Source organism: Hemicordylus capensis, chromosome 12 (assembly GCF_027244095.1).
Source record: "Hemicordylus capensis ecotype Gifberg chromosome 12, rHemCap1.1.pri, whole genome shotgun sequence".
Taxonomy (NCBI): Eukaryota; Metazoa; Chordata; class Lepidosauria; order Squamata; family Cordylidae; genus Hemicordylus; species Hemicordylus capensis.
The window spans coordinates 11233326-11260778 of record NC_069668.1 but is presented as its reverse complement, the minus strand read 5'-3'; the positions used below and the strand labels follow the sequence as shown (position 1 = coordinate 11260778).

Genomic DNA, 27453 nt, shown 5'->3' with positions numbered 1-27453 from the left:
CTGGCGTGGAAAAAATACTGATTTGCAATGCTGCTGGCAGCATCTGTAATAAGGGTGCAAAAACTTCCATAGAGCTGCAATATCTCTGATGGCCTTCAGAAGGGCACTGAAGACGCACCTGTTCAGGCAGGCTTTTAGCTGATTTTTTATTTTTAAAATCTGATTTTAATAATATTAATTATTTGCTTTAACTATTGTTTTGGATGTTTAGAGGTATTTGAATCAATTTTAAACCACCTTGAGACCTATATACTTGCAGGCAGTATATACAGAACAGCCCTGCTGGATCAGGGCCATCTAGTCCTGCATCCTGTTTCCCACAGTGGCCCACCAGCTGCCTCTGAGAAGCCCACAGGCGGGGGGGGGGGGGGGGCATGTGCTAAATAATTTGATAAAAAGATTGAGAGTGAACCAACAGAAAATGCACTGATCAATAACAGAATCCGGATTTTTGAGTTGGAAGGGACTTCTGCGGTGTTCTGGACGTCTGTTCCAACCTCTTTGCTCAGTTCAGGAACCTGCAATAATGTTCCTGGTCAAGGATCTGCCAAAAAACAAGGATGTGCCAAAAACCAATTATTTGCATTATTATTTTGTGCAAACAATGTGTGTCTCTCATGGTGTCCTGTGCAATGGGTATCGTGCATTGGGTGCTTTCTGGTTTCTGTTTGCACTAAATACGTATTTGATATTTCTTTCCCTTTCTCCTTTGCATGATGACGTGCATCCGGAGTGTGTGCCTTGGTGCCTATGACGTGCACGTGTTCTGCCCTTACTCATTACGTCGTTTCCGAGGGGCTTGCCCTCGCCCCTCCCTGCTGATGACGCGCTTCCTGTGGGCGGAGCTGGGGCGCGGCCCGAGGTGGGGGCGAAGGCAAGAAGGAGGAGTCGACTCCGAATCGTGATCCGGATCGAGTGCGAGGCGCCGCTTCGGGGGCGGGGTGGAGCGGGAGAGCTTCGCCATGGGCAACTGCCACACGGTGGGGCCCAATGAGGCGCTGGTCGTGTCAGGTAAGGGGCTGGGGGCTTGGAGGGCCAAGGGGAGGGAAATGGGGGGTGGCGAAGGGGGCCTGCAGGGGACGAGGGAGTGGAAGGAAATGGGCCAGGGAGGGGGGTTGGGGGGGAAGAGGGAGTGGAAGGAAATGGAGCAGGGAGAGGTGGAAGGAAGTGAGGGCAGTGAAAGGGGCTGGGAGGGATGAGGGAGTGGAAGGAAATGTGGGGCAAAGAAGGGGGCCTTGGGGGGCCAAGCAGAAGTGGAGGGGTGTGTGTTTTCGATCCTCCTGTCAGGTCCCCTCGCAGCGCCCAGCTCCTCTGAGACTAGGAGAGTTCCAGTCACTGCAGTAGTCAGTTGGCTGAGCCTTGGGTGGGTGTGAAGGCGCGCCCTCCCCGGGGACACATCTTTAATTCTTGGCAGATTGAGGGAGTGATGCTTGAGCTGTGTTTCATGTTTGTGAGTGCGATTGCATGCAAGCTGCCTTGAGACACTTGTTGTAGGCAGTATATATATATGTGGAATAAATCAGGACCCTTCCCTGCGCTCAGTCGCACCCAGGTAGAAGAGAGGTGGTCTGCGGGTCAGAGGGATTTGAGTGGGGCAGGGGATAAAGGGAGTGCTGGCGGTACCTCCCCCCCCCGATTTTCCTTCCTCCAATGCTCTTTTGGCATAGCATGCTGGGTGGCTCGCCAGAGGGGTGTGCATGGAACTTGGAAGGGACCTTTGAGGTCTTCTAGTCCACCCCCCTCTCTTGATATTGGGCCGATTCAGATGAACACTTACCCCAAAACGTGGTAAGGTTGGGGCCGCACAGGGAATGCACCTGCGCCAACATCACTGTGTGCCGTGCTGGCCTGTTTTGGGCACATCCTTCCATTGTGTGTGAGGATGTTTGTCTGAATTGCCCCTCTACAACCACTCCCACAGGGCTTTATAGTGCATATAGAGGGACAGTTCCAATAAACACTTCCCACTTGCAATTAAAGGGCATGCGGAACATCAGCACCTCGCCTGATATTCCGTGTGTGCTGCGCATAGCCCCGACCTTACCACGTGTAGGGGCAAATGTTCGTCTGAACCAGTCCGGCTTTTACTGTGTGTCCAGATTATGCCTCTGACGAAGCTAGATCTCTTGTCATGTTAGCATGCAGTTGACTCGGTGTATGCTTTGCTTTCCTGTTTAGCAGCGGCCTCAACATGACAGTTGACTGCCCAGGTTAGGCCCACCATGGGCTGGGAATATTTTATTTATTTATTTATTATTTATTTGATTTTATTTCTATACCGCCCTTCCAAAAATGGCTCAGGGCAGTTTACACAGAGAAATAATACAGTTTGTACACCCCTGTGTGTGGTGAGCAGTAGTGTGTCCATTCTCCCGCTCTCACGTCCACCGGGATGTGGGTGCTGAGAAGCAGTGTCGTATCGCCGCTTCTCGAAGCGTGTCAGGTCGAGTCGGTGCCGACTTCTGGCGCCCGCAGAGCCCTGTGGTTTTTCTTTGGTAGAATACAGGAGGGGTTTGCCATGGCCTCTTCCTGCGCTGTATGAGATGACACCTTTCAGCATCTTCCTATATCGCTGCTGCCCGATATAGGTATTAGCGGGGATTTGGACCGGTGACCTCTGGCTTGCTATTCAAGCCATTTCCTATATCACTGCGCCATTAAGGATTACGTGTATAGATGGCAGAATTGGTTGTTGCTCATTATGCGGAACTGCCGTACATGTAGGGAATCCAATATATGTTGAAGCATCCCAGGGTTCCTTCTAAAAAAGCAAGCTGTAAACTTGCTGTTTTTTGTCTGAGTCAATTTTGGGGTGATGGTGGTGGCAGGGAGGATGATAGCATTTCCAGGTGCCCTAGGACACCCTAAAGTTGTGTGTCCTGAAATTGTTTCTGGCTAGCCTGACGCCTACCTGCCTTGCTAGATGCTTGAAGCCCTCCCTAACTTTTCAGCACCAGGGTTCAGTGCAGTCGTAAAATAGTAATAAGGGCAAGTGCCTCCGAACATGTGCAAAATGCTCTTACCGCCAGGTTACGACTGCTGCGTATCTGAGTTTGAGAAAATGTTCTTTCCAAATAACAGGAGATTGGTTGATTGACTGAGAGCACTGTAGGCACTGTGGCAAGCCACTCTGACTGCAACGGGAGAAGGCTCTTCCAGCTCTTCAAGGCAAGCCGTGTTGGGGGGGGGGGTGTGTGTTTCTGGTTGTGTTTCCTTTCTTTTGTGACAGTCCCTCCCCGTAGCCGCCACTTCTGCAGTGGATGGGAGCTGATGCTGGGTAAACAGTAGCGCTGCGCGGAGGCCCCACCCTTTTGCCTTGTTTTCTGTCTGATGTGGGAGCAAGAACCAGCTGCCGCTTGGCCAGGAATTAAGGGCAGCTTCTCTTGGTGGGACTGCTGCTCTGATGCTCACCTATGAGCATGCAGCGTGGCAGGTTAGGGAGGCTTGCGGGTGGGAGAGAGACTGCCACGGTGTTCTCTGGAAGATCTCTGCTCCTGTAAAGCTGGGTTCCCAAACGTCCTCGTGTGCTGCTGCTGCGCTGGGAATCCCTGCTATGAGCACACGAAGCTGACCCGGCCTCCGCCTCTAGCCTGGCATTGTCCTCTCTGGCCGGCAGCAGCTCTGTGGGGTCTTGGGTAGAGAGAGCAGGGTGGGGGTCTCTTGCAGATCTGTTGCCCTGGGTCTTTTTAAGCTGGAGATGCTTTGTGTACATAAGCCCACAGATTTGCCCCAGTGTCCGCTCTGCCACATAGCCTGGACTGGATTTAGGAGACGGGGGGGCCATAAGTTAATGACAGAGCGGCTTGCCTAAAGCCGCCAAATCAGGGGAGATCTCTGCTACTGTGGATGCTTATAAACCACTGGTCGACGACAGTTCTCAAAGCGGTTTGCGTTGAGGAAGCAAACGATAAATAAGATGGTTGGTGCTACATACAGATAGTGTCCTGGTGAGCGTGCTGAACTTTGCTCTCGGCTGTTAAAAAAAATAAAAATAAAAATAAAATCCTACCCGGCTATTCTGTCTCTATCAATCTCCTTCTTGCTCTCTTGCCAGTGGTATATCTCTGCAGCTCCCAGCCTGGATTGAATTAAGTCCTGAGAAGAGCAGCCCATTTGATGATTGCCAATTTAAAACTCAGGCTCCATCTTTCTAACCAGTATATTTCCAGCACAAGCATGGACACTGAGCGGGTGTTAAACTTTGGTTATGTAGCCCACTTGTCGTTTTGTGTTAGGGCGTTTATAAACTGCTTTTGGGAAGGGGCGGTGGCAGGCATCGGTTGTGAAATCACATCATGCTTTTTATGCATCTGCAGGGACATTAAGCAAGATTGCTGACTTGGAGACGAAGTGTCTCAATTTTTGCAGAAGCGAGGACTGGTCGCTATTGCGGGCAGAGTCTGGTTTCTCTGTGGTAGTGAAAGTCTGTTTAGCTATTTGTAATCTAGGCAGTAATCACTGCAGTCACTTTGTATACAGCTTTCCCACATATGTTGTGCTGAAGGCTGCCTGTAAGGAGTGACAGGATTGTGTTGTGCTCATAGTGCTTGATCTCGGAAATCGCACATTTTTGCCATGGGTTACTTCTCTTCCATCAAAGGCAGGCTTTAACTTGGGGTGTGGGTTGACCTGTGAGACCGGACCAGAGTTTGGCCACCTGCAGACTGGCATGCTCAGAGGAACATAGGGAGCGGCCATATACTGAGTCAGACCATTGATCTATCAAGCTCAGGATTGTCTACCCAGACTGGCAGCGGCTTCTCCAAGGTTGCAGGCAGGAGTCTCTCTCAGCCCTCTCTTGGAGATGCTTCCGGGGAGGGAACCTGGAATCTTCTGCTCTTCCCAGAGTGGCTCCATCCCCTAAGGGGAATCTCTTCCAGTGCTCCCACATCAAATCGGATGACCTCCCTGTCACCTTAGGTTTTTCCATCCAAACTCTGATTTGCCCTGCAGTGCAAACCGGAATGGGAAGTGTCCTGCACATCGAACCCGAATGGCCAAAGATTACGTGACACTTAGAAGGAAAAGAAATCCGATACATAAATAATAACTTCTTAAAGATGTTTGCTTATTCTGACATAACCCAACAAAAATTTAGGCTCTCTGACAGAGAGTGTGTGTGAGTGTGAGTGTGAGTGAGAGTGAGAGAGAGAGAGAGAAGTGGCTTCCAGTAAGAACTCCAGGAAGTGGCGCTCATGGTGAATTTAGTCTTGGCTGAGGCCTGGCTGTTCATCTGCAATCAATCATCCACTGCAAATGCCCTGCAGGGTCAGGCCAGAGAGCCATCTAATCCAACATCCTGCTGAGGAATCCCTCTAGGAGCCTGGGGGAAGCCTGTGAGCGGGAGATGAAGGAAGGTATAACTCTGTTTAAGCCAGAGGCTGTCACCCCTGTGTGTGAGTGTGATCCCCGGCTGCTGACTGAGCAAAGAGGCACCTTTTCAAGGTGGTGTTTCTCTTTATTGGGCAGCAGGGGAGCAGCCGGCCCTCTCCATCCCCAGCACAGCATCCCTCCAGTGGCTGTTGCTGGTGCCCGTCTTGTGTTTCTTTTTTGGAGGGCGAGCCCTTTGGGGACAGGGGAGCCATCCTGTAAGGCAGCCTCCCCAGAGCTCAAGAAGCCATCAGGCTTCCAACCTGGAAGGGAAAAACGCCGCCAGTGGGGTCAAGAGCCGGCCTTGTGATCGCAAGCAGGGATGGTCCTCCTTGGCTATGCAGGGTTTGCTTTGGTTTCCATATGGATGGGTGACTACGTGTGAGCTCTGTTTGCAGGCAGATAATTCCCTTGCGGGAGGGGCTGTTGCTCAGGGGAAGAGCATCTGTTTGCTTGTAGACGGTCCTGGGTTCCATCCCTGGCAGCGTTTCCCGGTAGGGCCTTGGAGAGCTGCTGCCTGTCAGTGTTGAGGACCCTGAGCCAGGTGGAGCAAGGGCAGGATTCGGTATAAGGCAACTTTCTACATCCCCAGAACTTTGGGGATGGGGCGATAACTCAGTAGCTGAGCATCTGTTTTGCATGCAGAACAGGAAGTCCAACCCCTGGCAGCATCTCCAGGTAGGGCTGGGAAAGACCCCTGCCTGCAACCTGGGAGAAGCTGCTGCCAGCCAGTGTAGGCAATCCTGAGCTAGAAGGACCAAGGGTCTGACTCGGCATCAGGCAGCTGCTGATGTTCCTGTGGGTTGCCGAGCCCCTGGCAGGCCGCATTACCGAGGTGTTGTGCTGCACTCAGCTTGGTGGGTCCCAGGTCATACAGGCCTGTTTGGTTTTAAAGCCCAAAGCAAGCCACTTGTTCTTGCTTCGCTGACCTGGCTCGATGCGCGGCTCTGCTGGAGATCTAGGAGGCTGTTTTGGCAGAGGCGCCGGTTAGCCTGGAGACTGGCATGCAATTGGCCACTCCACAGAGGGGGCCCACACTGTGCAATTTGCTGCCTGGGGCGCCTCCTGGCCGATCTTCTTCCCCTGGAACGCTTCTGCCTTTTGCAACGATTCCTGCTAGTCGGCAATGACAGAGAGTTGCATAACAGTGTATTCTTGAGAGGCAGGCCTCTTCTCCTGCAGTTGCTATCATTTCGGGAATGGGAGGCTTCCTCTGCCAAGCGCCCGAGGCCTAGGAAGCAGGGAGGGGCAGCCATTTCTCCCCAGGCGTTCCTGTTTTTTCCTTGTAAAGAGGCCCTTGTAGCTCGTCTCTGGGCACTTCTGTGGGTGGACTCTGCAGGCTGGGGAAAACGTCTCTTCAGCCCCCTGGCCTCTTTTCTCAGCCTGTGATTGCGAGGCTTTAAGAGGGACGGACGGAGGCCTCTCTTCAGAGCTCTAGGGGGAAAGCACCGGGAAGGGAAGAGCTACACTTCCCCCGGCACTCCATGCATGCCTTCCACTTGAAGTTGAGGGTTTTCGTCCCGATGTGCATCACTTGACACTTGTCAACATTGAGCCGCATTTGCCATTTTGTCGCCCACTCCCCCAATTTGGAGAGATCCTTTTGGAGCTCCTCATAATCCGTTTTGGATTTTACTACCCGAAAGAGTTTGGTATCATCTGCAAATTTGGCCACCTCACTGCTTACCCCTGCTTCTAGATCGTTTATGAATAAGTTAAAAAGCACCAGTCCCAGTACAGATCTCGGGGGGACCCCACTTCTTACTTCCCTCCTTTGTGAAAACTCTCCATTTATACCTACCCTCTGTTTCTTGTCCTTCAACCATTTAGCAGTCTGCACATGTACTTGTCTCCTGCTGCTGTGGAAGCCCGTAAGCAGAGTACCTCCAATTCCTGTCTCCAGGGCTTTCATGCCGTTAATAATTACTTAGGGACAGTCTCATCTCTTGCTCTATTCCAGAACATTTTTAACAGGTTCCATTTCACGACAGGGCCTCCTCTCTAGGAGTTCACTGCAGAGACTTGCTGGCTTTAGGAACATAGGAAGCTGCCTTGTACTGAGTTGGTCCACCTAGTCTACCCAGACTGGCAGTGGCTTCTCCCAGGTTGCAGGCAGGAGCCTCTCTCTTAGCCCTATCTTGGAGTTGCTGCCAGGGAGGGGACTTGGGACCTTTTGCACACAAATTGGATAGGGATGTGCACGGAACTGGTTCCGTGCACTCCTGGGAGGTGGGGTGGTGGTGGTTTGCTTTAAGGCGCGGGAAGGGTACCCTTACCTCCCCCACTGCGTCTCCCCCACCGGTTCTGCTGCCAAAACTGCTGATGTGGGCGGGGCGGCTGAGTACCTTCTTGCCGTCCTGGTCAGTGAAATACTGGAAGTGGCCAGCGCGCATGCACACATCACACATGCGCACCAGCCACTTCCTGACCGGGGCAGTAAGAAGGTACTCAGCTGTCTCGCAGCGGTGGTTTTGGCAGCAGTGCCAGCGGCGGGGGGACGTGGCGGAGGAGGAAAGGGCATCCCCACCTCCGAACTGGCTCCAACGCCGGCATTTCGAACTGGTTCGGCACTCCAGAAAAGGACCGCTAAACCGGTTCCATGTACATCCCTAAAATCGGAGGCTCTATTACTGAGCTACGATCCCATTCCCTGTGAGGGCTGCTGATAGATCAGTGGTTTTGACTGGGTATGAGGTGTCAATTCACACGTGTGTGTGTGTGTGTGTGTGTGTGTGTCTGGCTGACTGGTTACTATTTTGCTTGTCCTGCCTCCTACAACCAGCAGGATTTGGGTTGCTTAATAGGGCAGGGCAGCTGGAAGAAAGGAAAGTCCGTGGTGCATTTCCTGCTAACTAGGCAAAGAGGCCCCTTTTAACATGGTGATTCTCTTTATTGAGCAGGGGGAGAGCAACTCGCCCTCTCCACCCCCAGCACAGCATCTTTCCAGTGACTGTGGCTGGTGTCTATCTTATGCTTCTTTTTAGATTGTGAGCCCTTTGGGGACGGGGATCCATCTTATTTATTTATTTATTTATTTATTTCTCTGTGTAAACTGCCCTGAGCCATTTTTGGAAGGGTGGTATAGAAATTGAATTTTAAAAGGCTGCCGCCGTTCAGTTTCAGTGGCTACCCTCTCCTCTGCTTGTCCTGCAGGTGGCTGCTGTGGGTCGGACGAGAAACATTATGTCTACGGAGGCTGGGCCTGGGCCTGGTGGTGCATTTCAGACACGCAGAGGTAAGCAGGGTGCGTGCCTCAGTCCCGGCTGCCGACTCGAGAGCCCCGAGGCCGGCCCTCCGAACTACGGATGCGAGCGTGGGAAGCGAGCCTTTCTTTGCCCCAACGCTCTGTCTCGTGGCTTGGGAACCCGGAAGCTTTGGAAAGCGTGTGTGGGCCTTTCTCTTCCGCGTTCTTCTTGGAGGCCAAGAGTGGAGCGTGCTTCTGCTCTCCCGGCTCTGGGGGGACCCTGGATTTGGGGGGGGGGACGACTCCACGAGCTTCCTGCCTTGTGTCTTTATCCCCAATGCCACAAAGAAGAGAGGTGCTGCTCACTGGTTGGCCGCCGCAGAGGCAGTGTGGCTTGGTGGCCAGCAGGTGGCGCCGAGAGCATATACAGTGGGGTGGGGATTGGGGTGAGTCCGCCCTAGTGCACCTGGGTGGCTTCCTAGACCGGCGCTGGCATCCGGCAGGCTGGGATAGGTTCCTCTGCCGGCCTATTGGGGAGCTTCCCCTCCCTCCCTCTCCCTTTCCTCTCCCCTCCCTGCCTTAACTTGCTGAAGGTTGCTTGCTGTGTGTGTGTGCCTGTCTGTTTCTCTCTCTCTCTCTCTCTCTCACTCTGCAGCCCTTGACTAACTGTTCTGTGTGATGGTGCTGGTCTTCTTGCTGTCTTGTAGCGCACTAACTGAAAGGGCTTCCCGGGCACTCGTGGCATGTGATAATCACCCTCCCTGAGCGCCAGCGAGGAAAGGAGAAAGACTGGACTCTCTGGGTTTGCCACGGGAGGAGCAGGGAATGACGGGCTGGCTTCATGGAGGCCGGGGCTCCTGACAGCCGTCTCTGCCGCTGTTGCCGGTCACGGGGATTCCCCGCGGCTATTGCCTACAACTCCCATCGTCCCCTTTGGCCGGAGTTCTAGTCGACAGCATCGGGGAAACGCTGCTCTCCAGCAGTATCCCCTCTCCCAGGGTTTCCCCGATACTGTTGACTACAGCTCCTAGCATCCCCAGCTGCAATGGCATTTGCTTGGGGGTTCTGGGAGTTGTCATCAGCCACATCGGGGCATCCCTGTGAGAGGTCTCCAGCTTGCACGGCACGACTGGAAAGCTGCTCACTGGAGAGCCGTTGGGTAGGAGGAGAAGCCCACTCGGGAGCGGAGGGCCGTCTCGTCATTCACATGCAGGCTGGCATCTAGGGGTGTCCAGTAGGGAGACTAAATCGGCATGCCTGCGTCCTGGACGTGGGCTGTGCGAGGAGCCTCCTACTTTCCCGACCGTTACGTCGGAAGCTGCCTTATCCCGAGTCAGGCCCTGATCCGCCTAGCTTGGTATTGTCCACACGGACTGGCAGCAGCTCTCTAAGGTGCTTTCCCACTGAGCCAGGGCCCCGTCCCCTAAGGGGAAACTCTTACAGCAGACAGTGCTCTGCTGGGAACATCGGTTTCAGCTGCCACCTTCTGCCTTAACAACCCTTAGCCCAGATCTTCTTTGCATTTGGGAGCCAGACAGTGGATACTTGACAAAATTACCAGACTTCGTGATGGGCATTGTGGAGGGTAAGGGCAATGGCAGCAGATACCCGGGCTCCTCTCTATCCCCTTTAAAGGGAGCAGGACAGAACCAGGCCTGGGACAAAGATTTTATTAAAGACCCCTAGCTCTGATTATCCTGGTCTAAGCACCACGGTTAAATTTCGAGGCCTCCTGGGCCTCGCCAAGCCCTGAATTGGCCCATTCAGTCCCCAAACAGCCCTTGTGAAGAAGGTTGTCTGTTCTGCAGTTGGGGTGCTGAGGGTGTGAGGGCACGTGGGCCGCTTCTTGACTGTCTGGGCCTCCGCGACCCTGGGCCTGGCGATATGGCATTGTCACAGCTCTGGCTGTAGCGGAGCGTCTACTAATACCACCTGCTTTGACAAAGACTTGCGGACGGCCCTTGTTTTCCGCCAAGAGCTCATGGGAGGAGTTGCACTCCGTGGTCTGAAAGCACGGGCGGACGCTCTCACACATGCATGGACTTCGGAGGTGGCCCAGGCTGTGGCGGTGCATGCCTTATAACTGAATGGAGCATGATGGTCAACCCGCTGGCTTCTGCTTACAGTCGAGCCCGTTTTTGAAATCGAAGGGGTTGGTTCAGAGGCAGGCAAAGAGATAAGGCGGGAGGCGTAACATTTGGCAGTCGCTCCAGTGCCGGTCGAGGGAGACGCAGCTGCTAAATTCTGGCCGACTTGGAGGAGCTGGGATTGGTTGAGGAATGAGTGACGGTATACTGTAGGTTGGATGGGTGGCTTCTATGCCCAGCATGTAACTACAGGCACAGAACTCCATCTCGGCCCAGGCAAGTTTCTAGTCCTTAACCTGACGGACACCTGTAGGCAATGCCTGGTGAGATCAGAAGCCAGAGCAGAGGCTGACCAGAGCTACTGGTGGTCAGAGGGTCCAGGGCTTCCGTGCTGCTCCGTTTCCTTGCCTGGCCTTATGGCTCGAAGAAGCAGAGCAGATGTTAGCACTGCTCAGCTTCTCCTAATGCAGAACTGGGTCTGGCATGGTGCAGAATCTTCTCCCCTTTGAGATTAAGTGCTGTCAAGTCGGTGCCGACTCTTAGCGACCGCAGAGGTAGATTCTCTCCAGGATGATCTGTCTTCCACTTGGCCTTCAAGGTCTCTCAGTGGTGCCTTTGTTGCATATTTAATTGCATCTCAGTGGTGCATTCATTGCATAACAGCATATTTACTTAATTGAAAGAGATCTGTTCCATTTTTCCACTAGTTGGTCCTCAAGGTGACTTGATATGTTCATACAAATGTTAAAGCAGCAAAATATAAAAACAGAGACCAAAAGAAAACCATAAGCTGTTACAGTAAATAAGCAGCAGCTAAAAAACCATCATTCTGGACTCTGTCCCATCAAAAGCTTGAGAACATCTAACCTGCCACCCAAAAGACAGGAACATAGGAAGCTGCCTTGTATTGAGTCTGACCTTGGCTCAGGATTATCTACACTGACTGGCAGCGGCTCTCCAAGGTTTCAGGCAGCATTCTTGCCCTGCCCAGCCTGGAGATTCTGCCAGGGACTGAACCCAGGACCTTCTGCATGCAAGGCAGATGCTGTTGCTACGATCTGCAACACCAGATGAATGTCTCTGGGAAGGATATTCTAGAATCAGGGTGCCACTGCCTAAAAGACCCTGTCCCTGACAGCCGCTCAAGTGAGGGGGGAACCAGAGCAGGGTTTCAGCTGGCAGCCCCAGCAAATGGGCAGGTTTAGGCAGCTGCCTTATACCGAGTCAGACCCTTGGTCTATCTAGCTCAGTATTGTCTGCACAGACTGGCAGCGGCTTCTCCAAAGTGGCAGGCAGGAATGTCTCTCAGCCCTATCTTGGAGATGCTGCCAGGGAGGGAACTTGGAACCTCAAATGCTCTTCCTAGAGCGCCTCCATCCCCTGAGGGGAATAGGGAGGGAATGCTCACACTTCTAGTCTCCCATTCATATGCAACCAGGGTGGACCCTGCTTAGCCAAGGGGGCAATTCAAGCTTGCTGCCCCAAGACCAGCTCTCCTCCTAAGAAGGTGGCCCCCAGGCTGCCGTTCGGCCCTGGAAACCCGAACCCATCTCCTTGCCCCGGAAGCAATCCAGAAAGCCCCGTCTTTCCCTGAGCGAGTCGTTTCTGTTGCTCTCTGGTAACCACCTTGTGTGTTTGCTGTCCTACCCTTATTTATTGCTGCTCAGACTGTCTTTGGAGGTTATGACCATCCTTTGTCGCTGTGAGAATATTGAGACGTCGGAGGGGGTCCCACTGTACGTAACGGGGGTCGCACAGGTAATAATCCTCCCACTTCTAACGTGTTGTCACTAACCATCTCCTTCTCTTCCTTCTGTCCACGCAGCAGCCACCGTGGCCACGGGCGGACTTGCACACTCGCCTCTTTCTCTCGCGGGCCAGTCTCGGCACCAGCACTTCTCTCCTTTGCCCCCCGCCCCCCTGTCTGGCTCTTGTTACCTGCTGCTGCACTCCGTGGTACTGTAGAGGGAGAGGCATGCTGAGCTCCTGGGCGTGCAGGGTTCCTCTCCTGGGCCCTGCGGAGATGTTGCTGGCACCTGCTCGCCACCAATTGCCACAGCTGCCTGCTTCGTGGACGCCACACAGGAACAGGAAGCCTGCCTAGACCCAGCTCTCTGGGGGGAGAGAGGAAAGGGGACACTTGGCGATGCACCATTTCCTGTAATGGGGATTCCCAGAAGAAGTAGACTACCATTCCCATCGTCCCCAGCTGCAGTGGCCTTTGGCTGGGGCTGATGGGAGTTGTGGTCAACGACATCTGGGAATCCCCGTTACAGGGAACACTGCTTTCAGGTGGTCCTCTGTGGGTGTAGGCTAATCCTAGGGCAAACCCTGGCACATGTGTTACTACTGAAAAGACCAGAGTTCTGTGGCTCTCTGTTGTGGCATGTTCTTTTAAAAGGACATTTGAATAACCTTGCTGGATTAGGCCCAAGGCCTGTCTAGTCCAGCATCCTGTTTCCCATAGGAGTCCCCCAGATGGACTATAACTCCCAACCTTGGGGTCCCCCAGATGGACTATAACTCCCAGTGTGAAGTCTACATCTGAGTCCTGGATGCCAGGAACAAACCACAAGGAAGAGCTGTTGCCTTCATTCACTGCCTGTCAGTTTTGCAGAAGCATCTGTCTGGTGATTATGGAAACAGGATGTTGGATGAGAAGATAAGAACAGACCTGCTGGATTAGGCCCCAGGCCTATCTAGTCCAGCATCCTGTTTCCCACAGTGGCTCACCAGATGTTTCTGGGAAGCCCACAGACAAGAGCTGAAGGCTGTCTCCTGCTGTTGCTCCCCTGCAAATGGTATTCAGAGGCATCCTATTTCTGAACCTGGGAGGTAGCCTATCGCTATCAAGACTGATAGCCGTTGATAGACCTGTACAACGAGAATTTGTTTCAGCCCCTCTTCAAGCCAGCCAAGCTGATGGCCATTGCCAGGTCCTGTGACAGAGAATCCCACAGATCAATTCTGTGCTCTGTGGGGAAAGTGCTTGTCAGCCCTATTTTTTATTTTTTTTTAATAGTTCACATGGTCCTCACTTGGTAGGAGCAGCAAGGGTAAGAGATCCACTTCCCGCCTCCTCCCCATTCTTTTTGGGTTCACATGCCTGCAAATCGGGAGCATACGTAGCTCTCTTACTCTAGTTCGGTGCTCCTTCGACCCAGCTGGTGATTGTGTGAACTAGCCTGTATATAAGCAGCAGTTTTATAGGTGCTACCCATTCCTATAGCAGTTTTATAGGTGCCACCCATTCCTGTTGGAAGGCAGGCTGGTGGATATTGTCCTGCATTTGGACAGTCTCCAAGGATGACACAGCACACAGCAAACTATAGTAGTCTAGTCTCAAACTCACAGCTGCTTCTGAGTATCAGACTCACTAAGCCATGGGAGCAGATGCCTTTCAAGTACACTCCTGCAACACTTGCCTGAGAGACATCTCCCGGTGTCAACTCTGAGGGTTTTTTAGGGCTGCCCTCCTAAATCCCAGGAGGTAGGCGATGCCTCATAATGGACCTTTTGGCAAAGGGAAACCTCCCGAGTCCCCACACTGCGAGAGCCGGAGCTGCTCAATTGGTGGCGTCACGTGGCCCAGATCCAAGCCGCTTCCAAGCTTTTCTGTATTGGCTTCTCAAACAACCCAGGCTTGGTTTTTTTATGAATGGGAGGGAGAATGTTCATCCCGTTGGCCAACTGTGATGGGACAAAGCCTTGCATCTGCATTACCTAGGAGGAGCACAGCAGGTGGCCCCGAGCCAAGGGGAGGAGCTGAGCCTGTTGCCTGGAAACGTGCCAATGTTTTACATTTTTTGGCAGGATTTCTCTAGAGATAATGACGTTACAGCCCAGGTGCGAGGACGTAGAGACGGCGGAGGGGGTAGCTTTAACTGTCACAGGTGTGGCCCAGGTACAGTAACTCCAAACGCCTCCTTTCAGGAATGCATGCCTCTAACCCTTCTTCCGGGTCTCTCCCTCCTCCCAGGAGGCCGCCGTCGCCCAGGGGAGAGAGGCACGGGCTGCTCTGAACACACCCTCCTTCTCCGAAAGCTGCTTTTCCAGCCCCGTCCCACCAGTTTGCACTGCACTAAATACCGCTCTCGGGAAGGAAGCAGGGCGTTTCCCCCCTTTCCGGCACTGGGTCACTGCTTCTCTCCCGCCTGTGCAGCAGAAGGGGCTGTTACTGAATTGACCGACACACACACACCCAGTGCCATTCCAGCGAAACCTCTCTGCCTCCGTTTTTGTATCGCTCTCGTCCCGGATTTGCACCGGTTCCGAAACGATTCTTTGCTGTGTCTTAAGTATCCGTAACATTGAGACGGCAGCGACTTTGGTCTAAAATATGGCCAGCGTGTTTTGGGGGGGAGGGCCCCGCCGAAGAGGAAGCAGGAGGCTGGTACCTACGGTCCTCAGTAGCCCCGTTTTAATTTCAGCGGGGCTTTTAATTTCAGCAGGAGAGCTTCTCAGTGGATCGTGTCCTGGATGTTGGACCAAGGTTAATGAACTTACAGGCGTTTCAACTGTAATAATTCCTTCCCTTCAAGGCCGCTCAGAAGACTTTGACCGGAAGCACAGCTTTTCTGCCTAGCCACAGTTTAAAAAAACCTGGCTTCCGCCTTGGAACACATCTGTTGGGGCCTGACGATCCTGTGTCTCCGCCAACCTCCTGTCCTCGTGGTTATGGCGAAGAGCTTCCAAGAATGTGCCTAGAGGGAAAAGATTTCATTTGCTTAGGCCTGAGGGTTGCCTGCCTACCTGGTTGCAAGGGCTAATCCACACATCTATACACACACACACACACCCCGTGAACGTTTTGCGATGGTTTTGTCATGGTTTTATGTGCCGTAGTCATGGCGAAAAGGGTGGGTGGGGTGGTGATTAGGGCAGGGAGATGGTCCCCCAAATTGCTCACCAACCCTTTTTAGAAACTGGGGTCAGGATATCAGTAGAGCAAATAATGCAGTACAGCTGCGATGCTGGATGTTTCTTTATTTTCTGGTTAAATTTGTATGCCACCTCTCCTTCAAAACAATCTCGAAGCGGATGTGCACATACTGGTATGCCGGTCTTCTTCCCATTTGTGAAGTCCACTGGCCAGCTCGCAGTTTTATTCTTCTGGGCGTTCCCATCATGCCTTCTGAGTGCCTTCTCTTCTGCCACGCTGGGTAAGAGACCAGGGAGACCCAGGTTCAAATCCCCATTCAGCCATAAAAACTAGCTGGGAGACTCTGGGCCAGTCACTTCTCTTTCAGCCTAACCTACTTCGCAGGGTTGTTGTGAAAGAAAAGCTCAAGTATGTAGTACACCGCTCTGGGCTCCTTGGAGGAAGACCGGGATAGACAATGTAAACAAACAAACAAACAAGAGTCACAGGAAGCTGCCTTATAAAAAGTCAGACCGAGGTTTCAGGCAGGGGTCTCTCCCAGCCTTGCCTGGAGATGCTGCCAGGGATGGAACCTGGGACCTTCTGCATGCAATGCAGACGCTCTATCACTGAGCTACATCCCCATCCCCTAAGGAGAACATTTTACATCATTTCCTAAACATCTAGGAACATAGGCAGCTGTCATATACTGAGTCAGACCCTTGGTGAGTCTAGCTCAGTATTGCCAACCCAGACTGGCAGCGGCTTCTCCGAGGTTGCAGGCCGGAGTTTCTCTCTCTCAGCCGTGGCTTGGAGATGCTGCCAGGGATTGAACGTCTGCCTGCAAAGCAGATGCTCTGCTACCATCCCCTAAGGGGAATGTCTTACAGCCCTTGCCTGTAGCCTCCCATCCACATGCAGACCAGGGTTGGTCCTGCTTAGCAAAGGGGGCCCTTGGTGCTCGCTCGCTGCCACAAGCCCAGCTCTCCTCCCTAGTTGCCCCTTGGGGGGCATGGCTTGTGCTGGAGAGCTCTGCCTCCTGCCCGCGCCATTCTTCCCATTCCTTGGCTCCTCCCAACGGAGATCAGTTCAGTCCACGGGGCTTCTGGAAGCTCTGCTCCTCACAACGGGCCCCCTGATAATTGAGCGGTCCAGACCTGTTGCCCTGTGAGCTCTTCCTTGGCAGCAGAGGCATGCCTAAGCGCCAGCGGATTTGGAAAGGTGGCCATGCCATTGCTGCCGGTTTCTGTCCCTTGATGTCCTCCGCCTCCTCTAAGTGCCTCCCTTTCTGCCTGCAGGTGAAAATAATGACCGAGAGGGAGCTTCTGGCCGTGGCTTGCGAGCAGTTCCTGGGGAAGAATGTCCAAGACGTGAAGAACGTGGTCCTTCAGACACTGGAGGGGCACCTCCGCTCCATCTTAGGTGGGGGGCCCTTTTGCTTAATGTGGGCCTTGTAGGCGGGGCCCTGCTCCTCGACCCCGCCGCCACCCACATTCTGCTTATGTACAAGCCAATGCTGCATGCACGAGGAAGCAAGTTTCTAGCCCTCATGGCTGCGTAGAAATTCAGCTTTAGGAACATAGAAAGCTGCCCTCTATCAAGTCTCAGACCCTCGGTCCATCTGTCCCCAATACTGTCCTCGGGAACTTTGTTCCTGTGTCCCTCAGGAGTCACTGGAGAACATCTAGTCTAACTCTTCCCTCCTTAAGCCAAAGATCGCCTCTCTGCGCTCACTTGGGTTGGCTGGAAGACATTTCCTACTGATTTGGGGACTTGCGAAACTCACCCCGATTTGTGCCACCCACCGCCTGCCTTTGTTTCCCGCACTGCAGGAACCCTGACGGTCGAACAGATCTACCAGGACAGGGACCAGTTTGCCAAATTGGTGCGGGAAGTGGCAGCCCCAGACGTGGGCCGGATGGGCATCGAAATCTTGAGCTTCACCATCAAGGTACAGGCGAGACTGCTCCGAGAGCGTTGCCCAGTGCATGAGATGCTGTCAGTGTTAACGTTGCTATGGCCTTGTAGCCGGTGGAAAAGGCAGAGTGGGCTTATCCCAGCTGGCTCTGGCTTTATAAGAACTTGGAGGGACATTTGGGGTAGCTTTGCGTCTTGGCTTTGCCAAGCAAAACACACCTTGGGAGGAGAGTGGACGGGTTACTCCACCTTTTCACCCCAAAGGCCCCTAGAATGATAAATGATTTTAACCCCATGAGAATGGGTTAAAACCAGTAACATGCAAAGAGCATTTGATCCATTAACCAAATCAGAGTAATAAACCACGGAGGTCAAAGACCTGACCAAACGCAAATGCATTTGCTTTGCTTCTTTTCTAAAAAAACACCCTCGGATGTCCTAGGAGAGGGCATTTGAGAGATAGGGTGCCACTTCCGAAAAGGCCCTGCTGCTAATGGATGTTGGGCAGGGAAGTCTCCTGGAGAAAGGCCCCTTCTGGAGATCATGGGGGGCGGGGGGCAGAGACTCTGATTCTGAGCATCATGTGACTAAAAGGCACACGAGTACCCAGAGCACAGGGCCTTCATGGGCTCTCCCTCCTTGCAGGACGTCTATGATAAAGTGAGCTACCTGAGTTCCCTGGGGAAGACCCAGACCGCAGTGGTCCAACGAGACGCCGATATCGGAGTAGCTGAAGCGGAGCGAGATGCCGGCATCCGGGTACGTTGGGCCGCTCAGGGGAGGCCGCCCCGGGTTTGCCCTGCCTCTTGTCTCCCACCGCTCTGGGAATGCTCCGCTGATCTGTGCTGATTTGCTCCTAAAGGAGGCGGAGTGTAAAAAAGAAATGCTGGACGTGAAGTTCATGGCGGACACCAAGGTAGCCGATTCCAAGCGGGCCTTCGAGATGCAGAAAGCGGCCTTCAGCCAAGAGATCAACGTGAAGGTGTGTGGCATTTGCAAAGAGTCCTTTTCTCATCCTGATGGCCGCCTCCCTGCTCAGGGGCAGGGTACCTCCGAATATCCAGGGGAGCAACAGCAGGAGAGGGGCCATGCCTTCATTGCCCACCTGTGTGCTTCCCAGAGGCACCTGGTGTATTCCAGCTAAAACCTCCCGAGTCTCTGAGCACTGGCAGGGCCCATTCGGACCACAAGGAGTGACCTCTTTTCCTCTGCTCTTCATCCCCTCGCAGACCGCAGAGGCGCAGCTGGCTTATGAGCTTCAAGGAGCCAAAGAGCAGCAGAAGATCCGCCAAGAGGAGATCGAGATCGAGGTGGTGCAGCGCCGGAAGCAGATTGACGTGGAGGAGAAGGAGATTGTCCGCATGGACAAGGAGCTGATCGCCACCATCAAGCGGCCGGCAGAAGCCGAGGCATACCGGATGCAGGAGATTGCCGAAGGAGAGAAGTGAGTGGGGCGGGGAGGTTGGGGTCAATATATGTATGGGGTCGGGAAGGATCTTGGCCGCACGATCCCAGGCTTGGCTGCTGTCGCGATGCCTTCCAGCTAAAACTTCCTGTGGGTTGCATGAGAACCTTGCTGACGGCAAAAAGCGGAGAAAGGAATTAACCACTCTGCTGTGGGGTCTGGTGCATCTCCCATCTGCCGCTTGCTCGAGCCATTGGCTACCAGCTGCTGCCTCTCTGTCTGTACATAAAAACAAAACAGGTCCTCGTAATATAACCAAACACAACAACAACAACAACACCCACCCACCCCACTAAATATGTGAATATAAATTATATTGAAAGTAGATCATTTATTTACATATAGTGATCTGGATATATATAAATAAGATGTAATGACCCAACGTTTTTAACAGTACATATATACAAACAAGAGAACAATAATATCGGAAACTATGAGCCCACAACAGCTTTCCGGTATTGTATGCTGCTTCAGTGTGTCTTTTTCAAGTGTCCAATAAGTTCAGTAAGTCTTCGATAAGTATCAGCAGTGGTGTCTTGCTCTTGTCTTTCTGTTGGACGATGAGTATTTCTCAGAGGGAATCCGTCAGTTGTTTCCCGTCATTTGTCCATTCTGTCTCCTCGAAGGTTTCCAACAGACTATGTCTGTGCCACCCACCTTGGCTGAGATGGTGTGGGTTGATCTGGGAAGTGGGGTGGGTGGGTAGACAGCCCTGCTGGAGGCTGGACTGCGGTCTCCTGACCCGGCTACAGGGGCGGTTTAACTCAGGCCTTAACTCTTTGGATCTAGGAGCCAGACAATGGACACTTGGCAAAATTGCCAGACTTCGTGATGGGCATTGTGGAGGGGATGGGAGGGTGAGTGGGTTTCTCTGTGTCCCCTTTGCAAGTGACATCCTTGGAACAGAAACAGGGCTGTCTAGGACAAATCAAGATGTTAAATAACTACTTTTTGAATATCTAGTCCAGACACCATGGTTGAACTTTGAGGCACCTGGTTTAGCTCTGGTTCGTACTGCCTCTCCGTCTTCCATCACGCTCTGGTCTCTTCCTTTTGGTCAGCCCTGTCCCCCACCTCGTCCCTGCTGCCTGATGACCCACAAAATGTTCTTAGATGCATCTGACGTTAGGTGGCCATGCAGAGCTGGTATTGCGGGTAGGGAGGTTCGTGGGCAGGCGGCCTGTGTGCTGCATCTCCTGGGACGTCGCTTAGGCCCAGTTTCTTCTCTTTCCAAGGGTTAAGCAGGTGCTGATCGCTCAGGCTGAAGCCGAGAAGATCCGCAAGATTGGCGAGGCAGAGGCCTTGGTCATCGAAGCCATCGGCAAAGCCGAGGCTGAGAAGATGAAGCTGAAGGCAGAAGCCTACCAGCAGTACGGGGAGGCTGCCAAGATGGCCTTGGTGCTCGAAGCGCTGCCCCAGGTTAGAGGTCTCTTATTTATTGACTTGGTTTATTGCTCAGATCTCTGTGGCTGCCCAGGGCTCTGGGACACACTCCCTGTCCAAATCGGAGCTTCTCCATCACTGCCTATTTCAAAGAAGACTCTTAAGACAGGCCTGTATTCTCAGGCTTGTAATTAATTCTTTTTTTCCCTTCAAGGTCTGTTTTATGTCTTAAAGTGGTTGTGATCATTTTATCCTGAGGAGAGCTGGTTTTGTCCCCTTATTTAAGCAGGGTCTGCCCTGGTTGCATATGAATGGGAGACTTGATGTGTGAGCTCTGGAAGATATTCCCTTTAGGGGATGGAGCCGCTCTGGGAAGAGCTGAAGGTTTCCAGTTCCCTCCCTGGCAGCATCTCCAAGAGAGGGCTGAGAAAGGTTCCTGCCTGCAACCTTGGAGAAGCCGCTGCCAGTCTGGGTAGACAATAGTGAGCTAGATAGACCAAGGGTCTGACTCGGTATATGGCAGCTTCCTATGGTTCTGTGTTCCTAGCCTGTTTTATACTTTTTTCCTAACATATGTGCACCATCTTGCGATGCACACATCGGGGATTATATAAATAGGATCAATCCGATAAATAAATAAAAATTATATACCGCCTTTCATAAAACGCGTCCCAATGCAATACAATTCCGTAAAGTCACACTAAAGAGGCTGAAATTGGATTAAGGCCCTGAAAACAGAGTAGGCAGAAAAGGCCGCTCTGCGGGTCTTGGGGGAAGGGGAGATGGGGCCTGGTGCCCCCCGGACCCTGACGAGCGGCTTCCTCTCCCTCAGATTGCTGCCAAGGTCTCTGCCCCGCTGGCCAAGGTGGACGAAATCGTGATTCTCAGCGGCGAAAACAACAAGCTGACTTCGGACGTCAACCGGCTGCTGGCCGAGATTCCTGCATCTGTGCATGCCCTCACTGGGGTCGACCTCTCCAAGGTGAGAAGAGATCGGTAGCTGGAGGGGACATTTTCCCTCCGGGAAGTTGCTGCCGCCTCTGAATCCCTCCCCACACACACACACACTTCTTCCCTGCTTTTCCCACCTTGCCCTTTTATTAGTGGCGGGGTTTGATTTGGGGCGGCAGGGAGGGGACACCGTTTTGGGTTCCATCCGAGAACTTAGCATTCCTGGCTGCCCAGGCTCGATCCTGAAGCCCGTCCCTGTTAAAACAAAATGTCAGAGGTGGCCGAAGACATTTTGCTGTCGGGGGTGAAGAACTATATGGCATTGCCCCGTGGGGGTGGAAGGGGGTGGGCAGGCAGTGGGCAGCTCTTGCCCCCGCTCCCTCCTCCCCCACTGCCTTCACTTGTGCCCTACACTGTTAATGGAGGGGAGCTGGTCTCGTGGTTGCAACAACAACAAAAAATATTTATCTACCTCTTTTCAACAAAAGTTTCCAAAGTGATTTGCATGGCGAAATAATAAATAAATAAGATGGGTCCCTGTCCCCAAAGGGCTCACAATCTAAAAATTGCAGGCATGAATTCTCCCCTTTGCTAAGCAGGGTCTAGCCTGGCTTGCATTTGGTTGGGAGACGACATGTGTGAGCCCTGTAAGATATTCCCCTCCGGGGATGGAGCCGCTCTGGGAAGAGCAGAAAGTTCCAAGTTCCCTGCCTGGCAGCATCTCCAAGAGAGGGCTGGGAGAGATTGCTGTCTGCCACCTTGGAGAAGCCGCTGCCAGTCTGGGTAGACAACAGCAAGGGTCTGACTCAGTATATGGCATCTTACTATGGTCCTAGGTTCCTAATGTGCCTCTGGGGTGCATAATGCTTTTGAGGCTGTAATTTTAACTCTCTCCTTAAGGTCCAGCTTTCCTTTGAGAGCATAAAAACCTAAGGACCAGGCCTATCTAGTCCAACAGCCTGTTTTCTACAGTTGCCTTGGGAAGCCCACATGCAAGAGATGAAGGCATGCCCTCTCTCCTGCTATTGCACCCCTGCAGTTGGTATCTGGAGGCAGGTAGCCTATAGCCGTCGAGGCTAGGAACCATTGATAGACCTGTCCTCCACGAATTTGTCTAAGTCTCTTTTAGATTCAAGCTGGTGGCCATCACCACATCCCATGGCAGAGTTCCATAGATTAATCCTGCGCTGTGTGTTTTTAAAAGGTCCATCCTCCTTGTCAGTCCGACATTTCCTGGCAGTTTTCCTTCCTGTGCACAGGGGTTGCAGCCCTTGGCAAAGCGGACTCATCCAGTTGTGGTGCTGGGATCCGTTTCTCTTCCCAATCTTTGAAGAATCCTGTTGCTGGATAACACTGTTCCAAAACCCCTCCTAACCGCTGTCCCTCTCTTCTCCCCTAGATCCCCCTCATCCAGAAAGCGACGGGAACCCAGGCCTGAAAGGAGGCCGGCTGGTGAAGAGCACCCCACCCTGGTTTATGCACTCCCCACCGACTGCCTTGAACACTGGGAGCTCTCCTTCCATCAGCAGCGCCGGTGGGGCCCTGCTCGGGTGCCTTATCCCTTTGGAGGACCAGAGCGGCCCTTGTCCGCTGGTCCGACATCTCCGAGAGAGCTCTCCTCTCCTGGTAACTCCTGCTCTGTGTTGTGCAAGCCAAGCCCTGCTCTCTCTTGTCTGCGCTCTCGCAACGTCTGTGCCTTGATTGACCACTGCGCCCTCCCTCCCCCCAGCTGTTGGGGCAGGGATGGACCCCCAGCGAGAGGGGTTGGAAGCGGGGTCTCTGCCACCTGGGGGGAGCTGCCCCTCCCGCTCTCCATGCGGGGTGGGGGGGGGGGGCCGCACGCCCTCCAGGTGGTTTTTCTCCGAAACCCCAGCCACCATCCCTTCAGGGCGGGGAAACCCGTTGCCACCCAGTGGGTGCGTTCGAGCCATATCTGCCAAAGCCGCTGCAGTCTCCAGGCCCTGGTGCCACGATGGGGAGATCGGGGGGGGGGGCTGTTGGATCTGAAGGCTGCCATATTGAAGGAGTGCGGCCTCCTCCGTCGCCCGTTTTGGAGACGGAGCTGCTATCGGGACCTCCAGCCAAATGCCCAGAGGAGTCCCCAGAGCTCAGTCGGATCGGCGCCACGCAATCCCCGTCCCTCCCACTTGGCCTCGCATCTCTGTCGCGTGGAGTTCTGTCGCACGGACAGCCTGTGCCTCATCTTTGACGCTCTGTTGTGCTCAACCCTGCCCGCGTTGTCTACTCCTCACGGCTGTGGCTGCAGGAAAGTTTGTCCGCACGGCACCTTGCGGGTCCGTGACGCTTTCCAGCGGTTGAAGGCAGAGCGGCCGCCCGACCAGGCCGTATTCTGCCCGCGCCTGGAGTGTAGCTCCCTCCCTTGCCACCTGGCAACAACGGTGCATGCTGGGACCTCTCCCCTTCCTCCACGTGTCTGTGAGCGGCAGGAGAGGAAACGGGGTGTCCCCTCGTCCCTTCTGGCTTCTGCTGCGAATCTCCCTCCTTAACCTCACTCAGCCCTTTGCGACCGGCTCTTTCCTGTGCTGCCGTGAATTGGCAGGAGGCTCTCGTTTGGAGAGGGGCACCCTGGCGCAGTGCTTGGTGGGTACCAGGAGCGGGCGGGATGCCAGCCACTGATGCAGGGCACTACCCTGAGCCCCTGGGCCTTGGGGGCCGCTGCTTCTCCCCTCTCGGCGCCGGCTCCCTTGGCCGCGGAAAACCCCTGCCTGCCTGCGGTCTTGTGCCAAGGGGTGTGGAGACCTCTCCCCTCTGTGTCCTGCTCAGCACCTTCCTGCTACCTGCGCAGAACGGTGGAGCCACGGATCCCTTTCCTGGGCAGGCAGCTCTACACAAGCGCCTCTTCCGTATGATCAAACAGACCCACCACCCACCGCCAATGAAGTCACTTGCCGTTCCTATGCATGTCGGTGGGGCGGCAGGAGATCATCCCTGGGCTTTCTTGCATCCGCTCCCCTGTCTATTGGGTTCCCACCCACCCCCAGGCTGCTTTTTCCAGCTTCCCCGGCTTTGCCCCACACATACGTACTGTGAAGGCAGGAGGCGCTCAGGGTGACGTGCAGAAGGGAAGCCGTGGGGAGGGGTCCTGGCCGGGAGGGCAGAGGGCTAGTGCGAGCCCCTGGGGATTAGCCGCGTGTCGCATGGAGGCCCAAGAACGTTCAAGGACTAGGGCTGAAGCAGGAGCTCTCTCTCTGGCTAGGGGGGGGGGTCAGCATTAGATTCTGGGGCCGCTCCTCCCTCCCTCCTGGGCCGCTCCTTCTGGCTTCCCCACACGCCCCCTCCCCTCCCCAAGCAGCATCCATATCTGCATGTACATGGTGCATGACCGCCCGTGCCATGGGTCGCCAGGGACCTCCCGTCCCTCCAAGTGTGAACCGAAGTTCAATAAAGTTGTTGTGACCTTGCTGTGCCGCCCACGCTCGTCTTTGCCACCGGCCTCGGAAGAGGAGGCAGCCCCTGCTGGGCTGAGGCAGAGAAAGCCCATGGAGCTACGGGGTGCCTCTGTCTCCATTGCTGTGGCGGGGCCGCTCCTTCCGTGTGGGTGGCTTGGTCGCCCAGGGACGCTGGTCCTGCCCGCCCCCCTCCCCACCAGAGCAAGGCCCATTCCTTGATGAGGGGCTCTGGTTCATTCCACCAAACCCCTGCTCCTCTGTTTTCCTGCCGGGAGAGTCAGCAGGTTCGCCAGTGTTCTCTTTCTAGCCCCCGCAGCTTCTTCTGGTCTTGGGGCAGTGTCCCTGAATTCTCCACTTTGCTGAGCAGGGTCAGCCTTGGTTTGCATTTGGAGGGGTGACAGCGTGTGTGAGCGCTGTAAGGTATTCCCCTCAGAGGATGATGGGGCCGCTCTGGGAAGAGCACCTGCCTGCTTGCATGCAGAAGGTCCCAGCTTCCCTCCCCGGCGGCATCTCCAAGATCAGGCTGAGAGAGACTCCTGCCTGCCACCTTGGAGAAGCCGCTGCCAGTCTCCGTAGACAATCCTGAGTTGGATTGGCCAAGGGTCTGACTCAGCATATAGCAACTTGCTTTGTTCTACTACTATTATTTATATCCTGCTTTTCAACAAAAGGAGTCAAAGCTGTTTACATACCAAAATAAGACGATGGTTCCCTGTCCCCAAAGGACTTGCACAGTCTAAAATTTAAAAAATGTTTTAATGTACTAGCCATCAGGGCTAGTAGCCACTGATAGACCTGTCCTTCATGAATTTGTCCCCCTTTAAAGCCATCCCAGCTGGTGGCTGCCGCCACATCCTGTGGCAGAGAATTCCATAGACTAATTACACCCTGTGTGAAAAAGGACTTCCTTTTGGTTGGTCCTCCATTTCCCGGCCTTCAGTTTCTTGAGGTGGCCCCTGGTTCTTGTGCTGGGAGAGAGGGAGAACCATTTTCTCTCTGCTCACTTCCCTCCTCTCTGGGCATGATTCTATCCCCCTCTCACAAGAGAGCCTTGCTAGCGGCTCCCGTTTCCCTCTGTGGGTCGCGGCGGGCACGGCCTGGCGTTGCTTGTTGTGTGGACGTGTCTGTCGGGGGGGTGGGGGTGGGGAGCAGTTCCTTGTCAGAGGAGGCTTGGTGTCCCCGGCCCAGCAGTGGGGTGCTCCCGATAGGCTCGGGTGTGGTCCCTTCGGGCTTGCAAAATGGACCGCCGGGCTTATCTGTGCAGAAGCAGCTGGCCGTGGGCCTCCTGCTTCTGCTGCTTCAGAAGGGCAGGGCAAGCCGGTCGGCTCCTGATCCAAGGGGAGAGACGGTGCTGGTCTGGTGCAAGAGCCCTGCACACACACACCCCACGGGAGCTGGGGGTCGACAGGTTCAGCACAGCCACGCTTTCTCCCTTGCTCTGTTCCCAGAGTGCTCTGCCCTCCAGTGAGCATCCTTCCTGTTCTTGTACCGTCCAGGCCACACACCTTGCATTTCCCCACCTCCCAAGGTCAGAACCTCAGAGCTGCTGGCAATATCTCTGAACCGGAGCAGGGGCCGCCAGGAGCAACAGTGGTTTCAAGTGTGCAGCTCTAAACAGCTCATGGGGAGCTGCCCTCTGAGTCAGCCCCTGGGTCAATCTCGCTCAGTCTTTTGTCTACTCTGACTGGCAGCAGCTCTCCAGCTTTTGGGGGGCACGGGCCTCTCCCAGCCCAAGCTGGAGGTGCTGCCAGGGAATGAACCTGGGCCCTTCTGCATGCAAAGCAGATGCTTGCCCACTGAGCTATGGCCCCGATCCCTAGAAGGCTGCTGCCTACTGAGTCAGATCCTTGGTGGATCTGGCTCAGTTGTCTACTCTGACTGGCAGCAACTCTTATCTTCCCAAGCTTTACCTGTCAGGAATTTAACTTGGAACCGTCTTCATGCAAAGCAGATGCTCCATCACTGGCCTATGTCCCCATCCCCTCCATACACGAGGCACTAACTTCTACATTAAAACACAAACCCACCCTAATCAAGCCAGGAGACAGATTGAAAGTCCAAATTGTCTGCAGCAATTTCAAGTATTTCCTGGGAGAAACTGCATTTGTTCACAAGACCCCCTCCTAGGAAAATAGGACTAGTCACAGTGGCACAATTGACTGAGTTCTGGGTCTGTGTTCTTTTTCATAAAAGACCTGGAGGAGAGAAGAGGGGATGTTTATCAGAGCTGCAGATGACACAAAGCTCAAGGGGTGGGGGGCGGCAGACAAAAGCCACTGTGGCTGCAGATGATGGGGACTTGTAGTGCAGCCACAGCTGAGGACCCAAATCTGAGAACTGCCTTCAAAGTCGGATGCAAGATTCAACCCGATCTGGACAGGCATGAATATTGGGCCGAAACCAACAAGAGTTCAACAGAGATAACCGTCAAGTCCTACATTTGGGTAAGAAAAAAATCAGTGCACCTGTGCAGGATGGGGGAGCTTTGGCAACAGCCTGTGCAAAAGGGACCCAGGTGTGGACAACAAGCTGGATGTGAGCCAGCAGTGTGATGCAGTGGCTGAAAAAGCGAATGCAATCCTGGGCTGCATTAAGAGAAACGTGGCGTCTAGATCACGAGGAGTAATTGTCTCACTCTTTTCTGCCTCGGTCAGAGCTCTCTTCGAATCCTGGGCCAGTTCTGGGGCCCCATGCAACAGACTGCCCTAGGCCAGGGGAGGTTCTCTTTCTCCAGAGGTTACCAAACCAGCTGTCGGGTTCTGTAGCAGCCCTCCAAGATCTCCTTCCAACTCTCAAATTCCACTTCTGTTCTGGGGTCTGTGGCC

The 27453-nt window shown here is 53.9% G+C and overlaps 1 protein-coding gene across 3 annotated transcripts; it reads left to right on the top strand.

The window, feature by feature from the left end:
• Positions 1-733: 733 nt before the first annotated feature.
• Positions 734-24641, top strand: FLOT2 (flotillin 2). 3 transcript variants are annotated; one of them, XM_053274656.1, is made up of 11 exons: positions 734-1011; positions 8524-8605; positions 12309-12399; positions 16801-16924; positions 17335-17453; positions 18065-18178; positions 18282-18401; positions 18649-18863; positions 20120-20303; positions 21100-21249; positions 22618-24641. In XM_053274656.1, the coding sequence occupies exons 1-11, from the start codon at positions 963-965 to the stop codon at positions 22654-22656; spliced, it is 1287 nt and encodes a 428-aa protein (XP_053130631.1). In that variant the 5' UTR covers positions 734-962; the 3' UTR covers positions 22657-24641. The 3 variants fall into 3 exon arrangements, with proteins under 3 accessions (XP_053130631.1, XP_053130630.1, XP_053130632.1); XM_053274655.1 differs by lacking the exon at positions 12309-12399 and adding an exon at positions 14455-14545 and having other exon boundaries at positions 741-1011; XM_053274657.1 differs by lacking the exons at positions 734-1011; positions 8524-8605 and adding an exon at positions 14455-14545 and having other exon boundaries at positions 12378-12399.
• The last annotated feature ends 2812 nt before the right edge of the window (positions 24642-27453 follow it).

Coding starts and splice junctions, on each gene's coding strand:
- FLOT2 (XM_053274656.1), top strand. CDS start 963: ATGGGCAACTGCCACACGGTGGGGCCCAATGAGGCGCTGGTCGTGTCA. Junction 8,606..12,308: donor TGCATTTCAGACACGCAGAG/GTAAGCAGGGTG, acceptor ATTGCTGCTCAG/ACTGTCTTTGGAGGTTATGA. Junction 18,402..18,648: donor GCCAAGAGATCAACGTGAAG/GTGTGTGGCATT, acceptor ATCCCCTCGCAG/ACCGCAGAGGCGCAGCTGGC.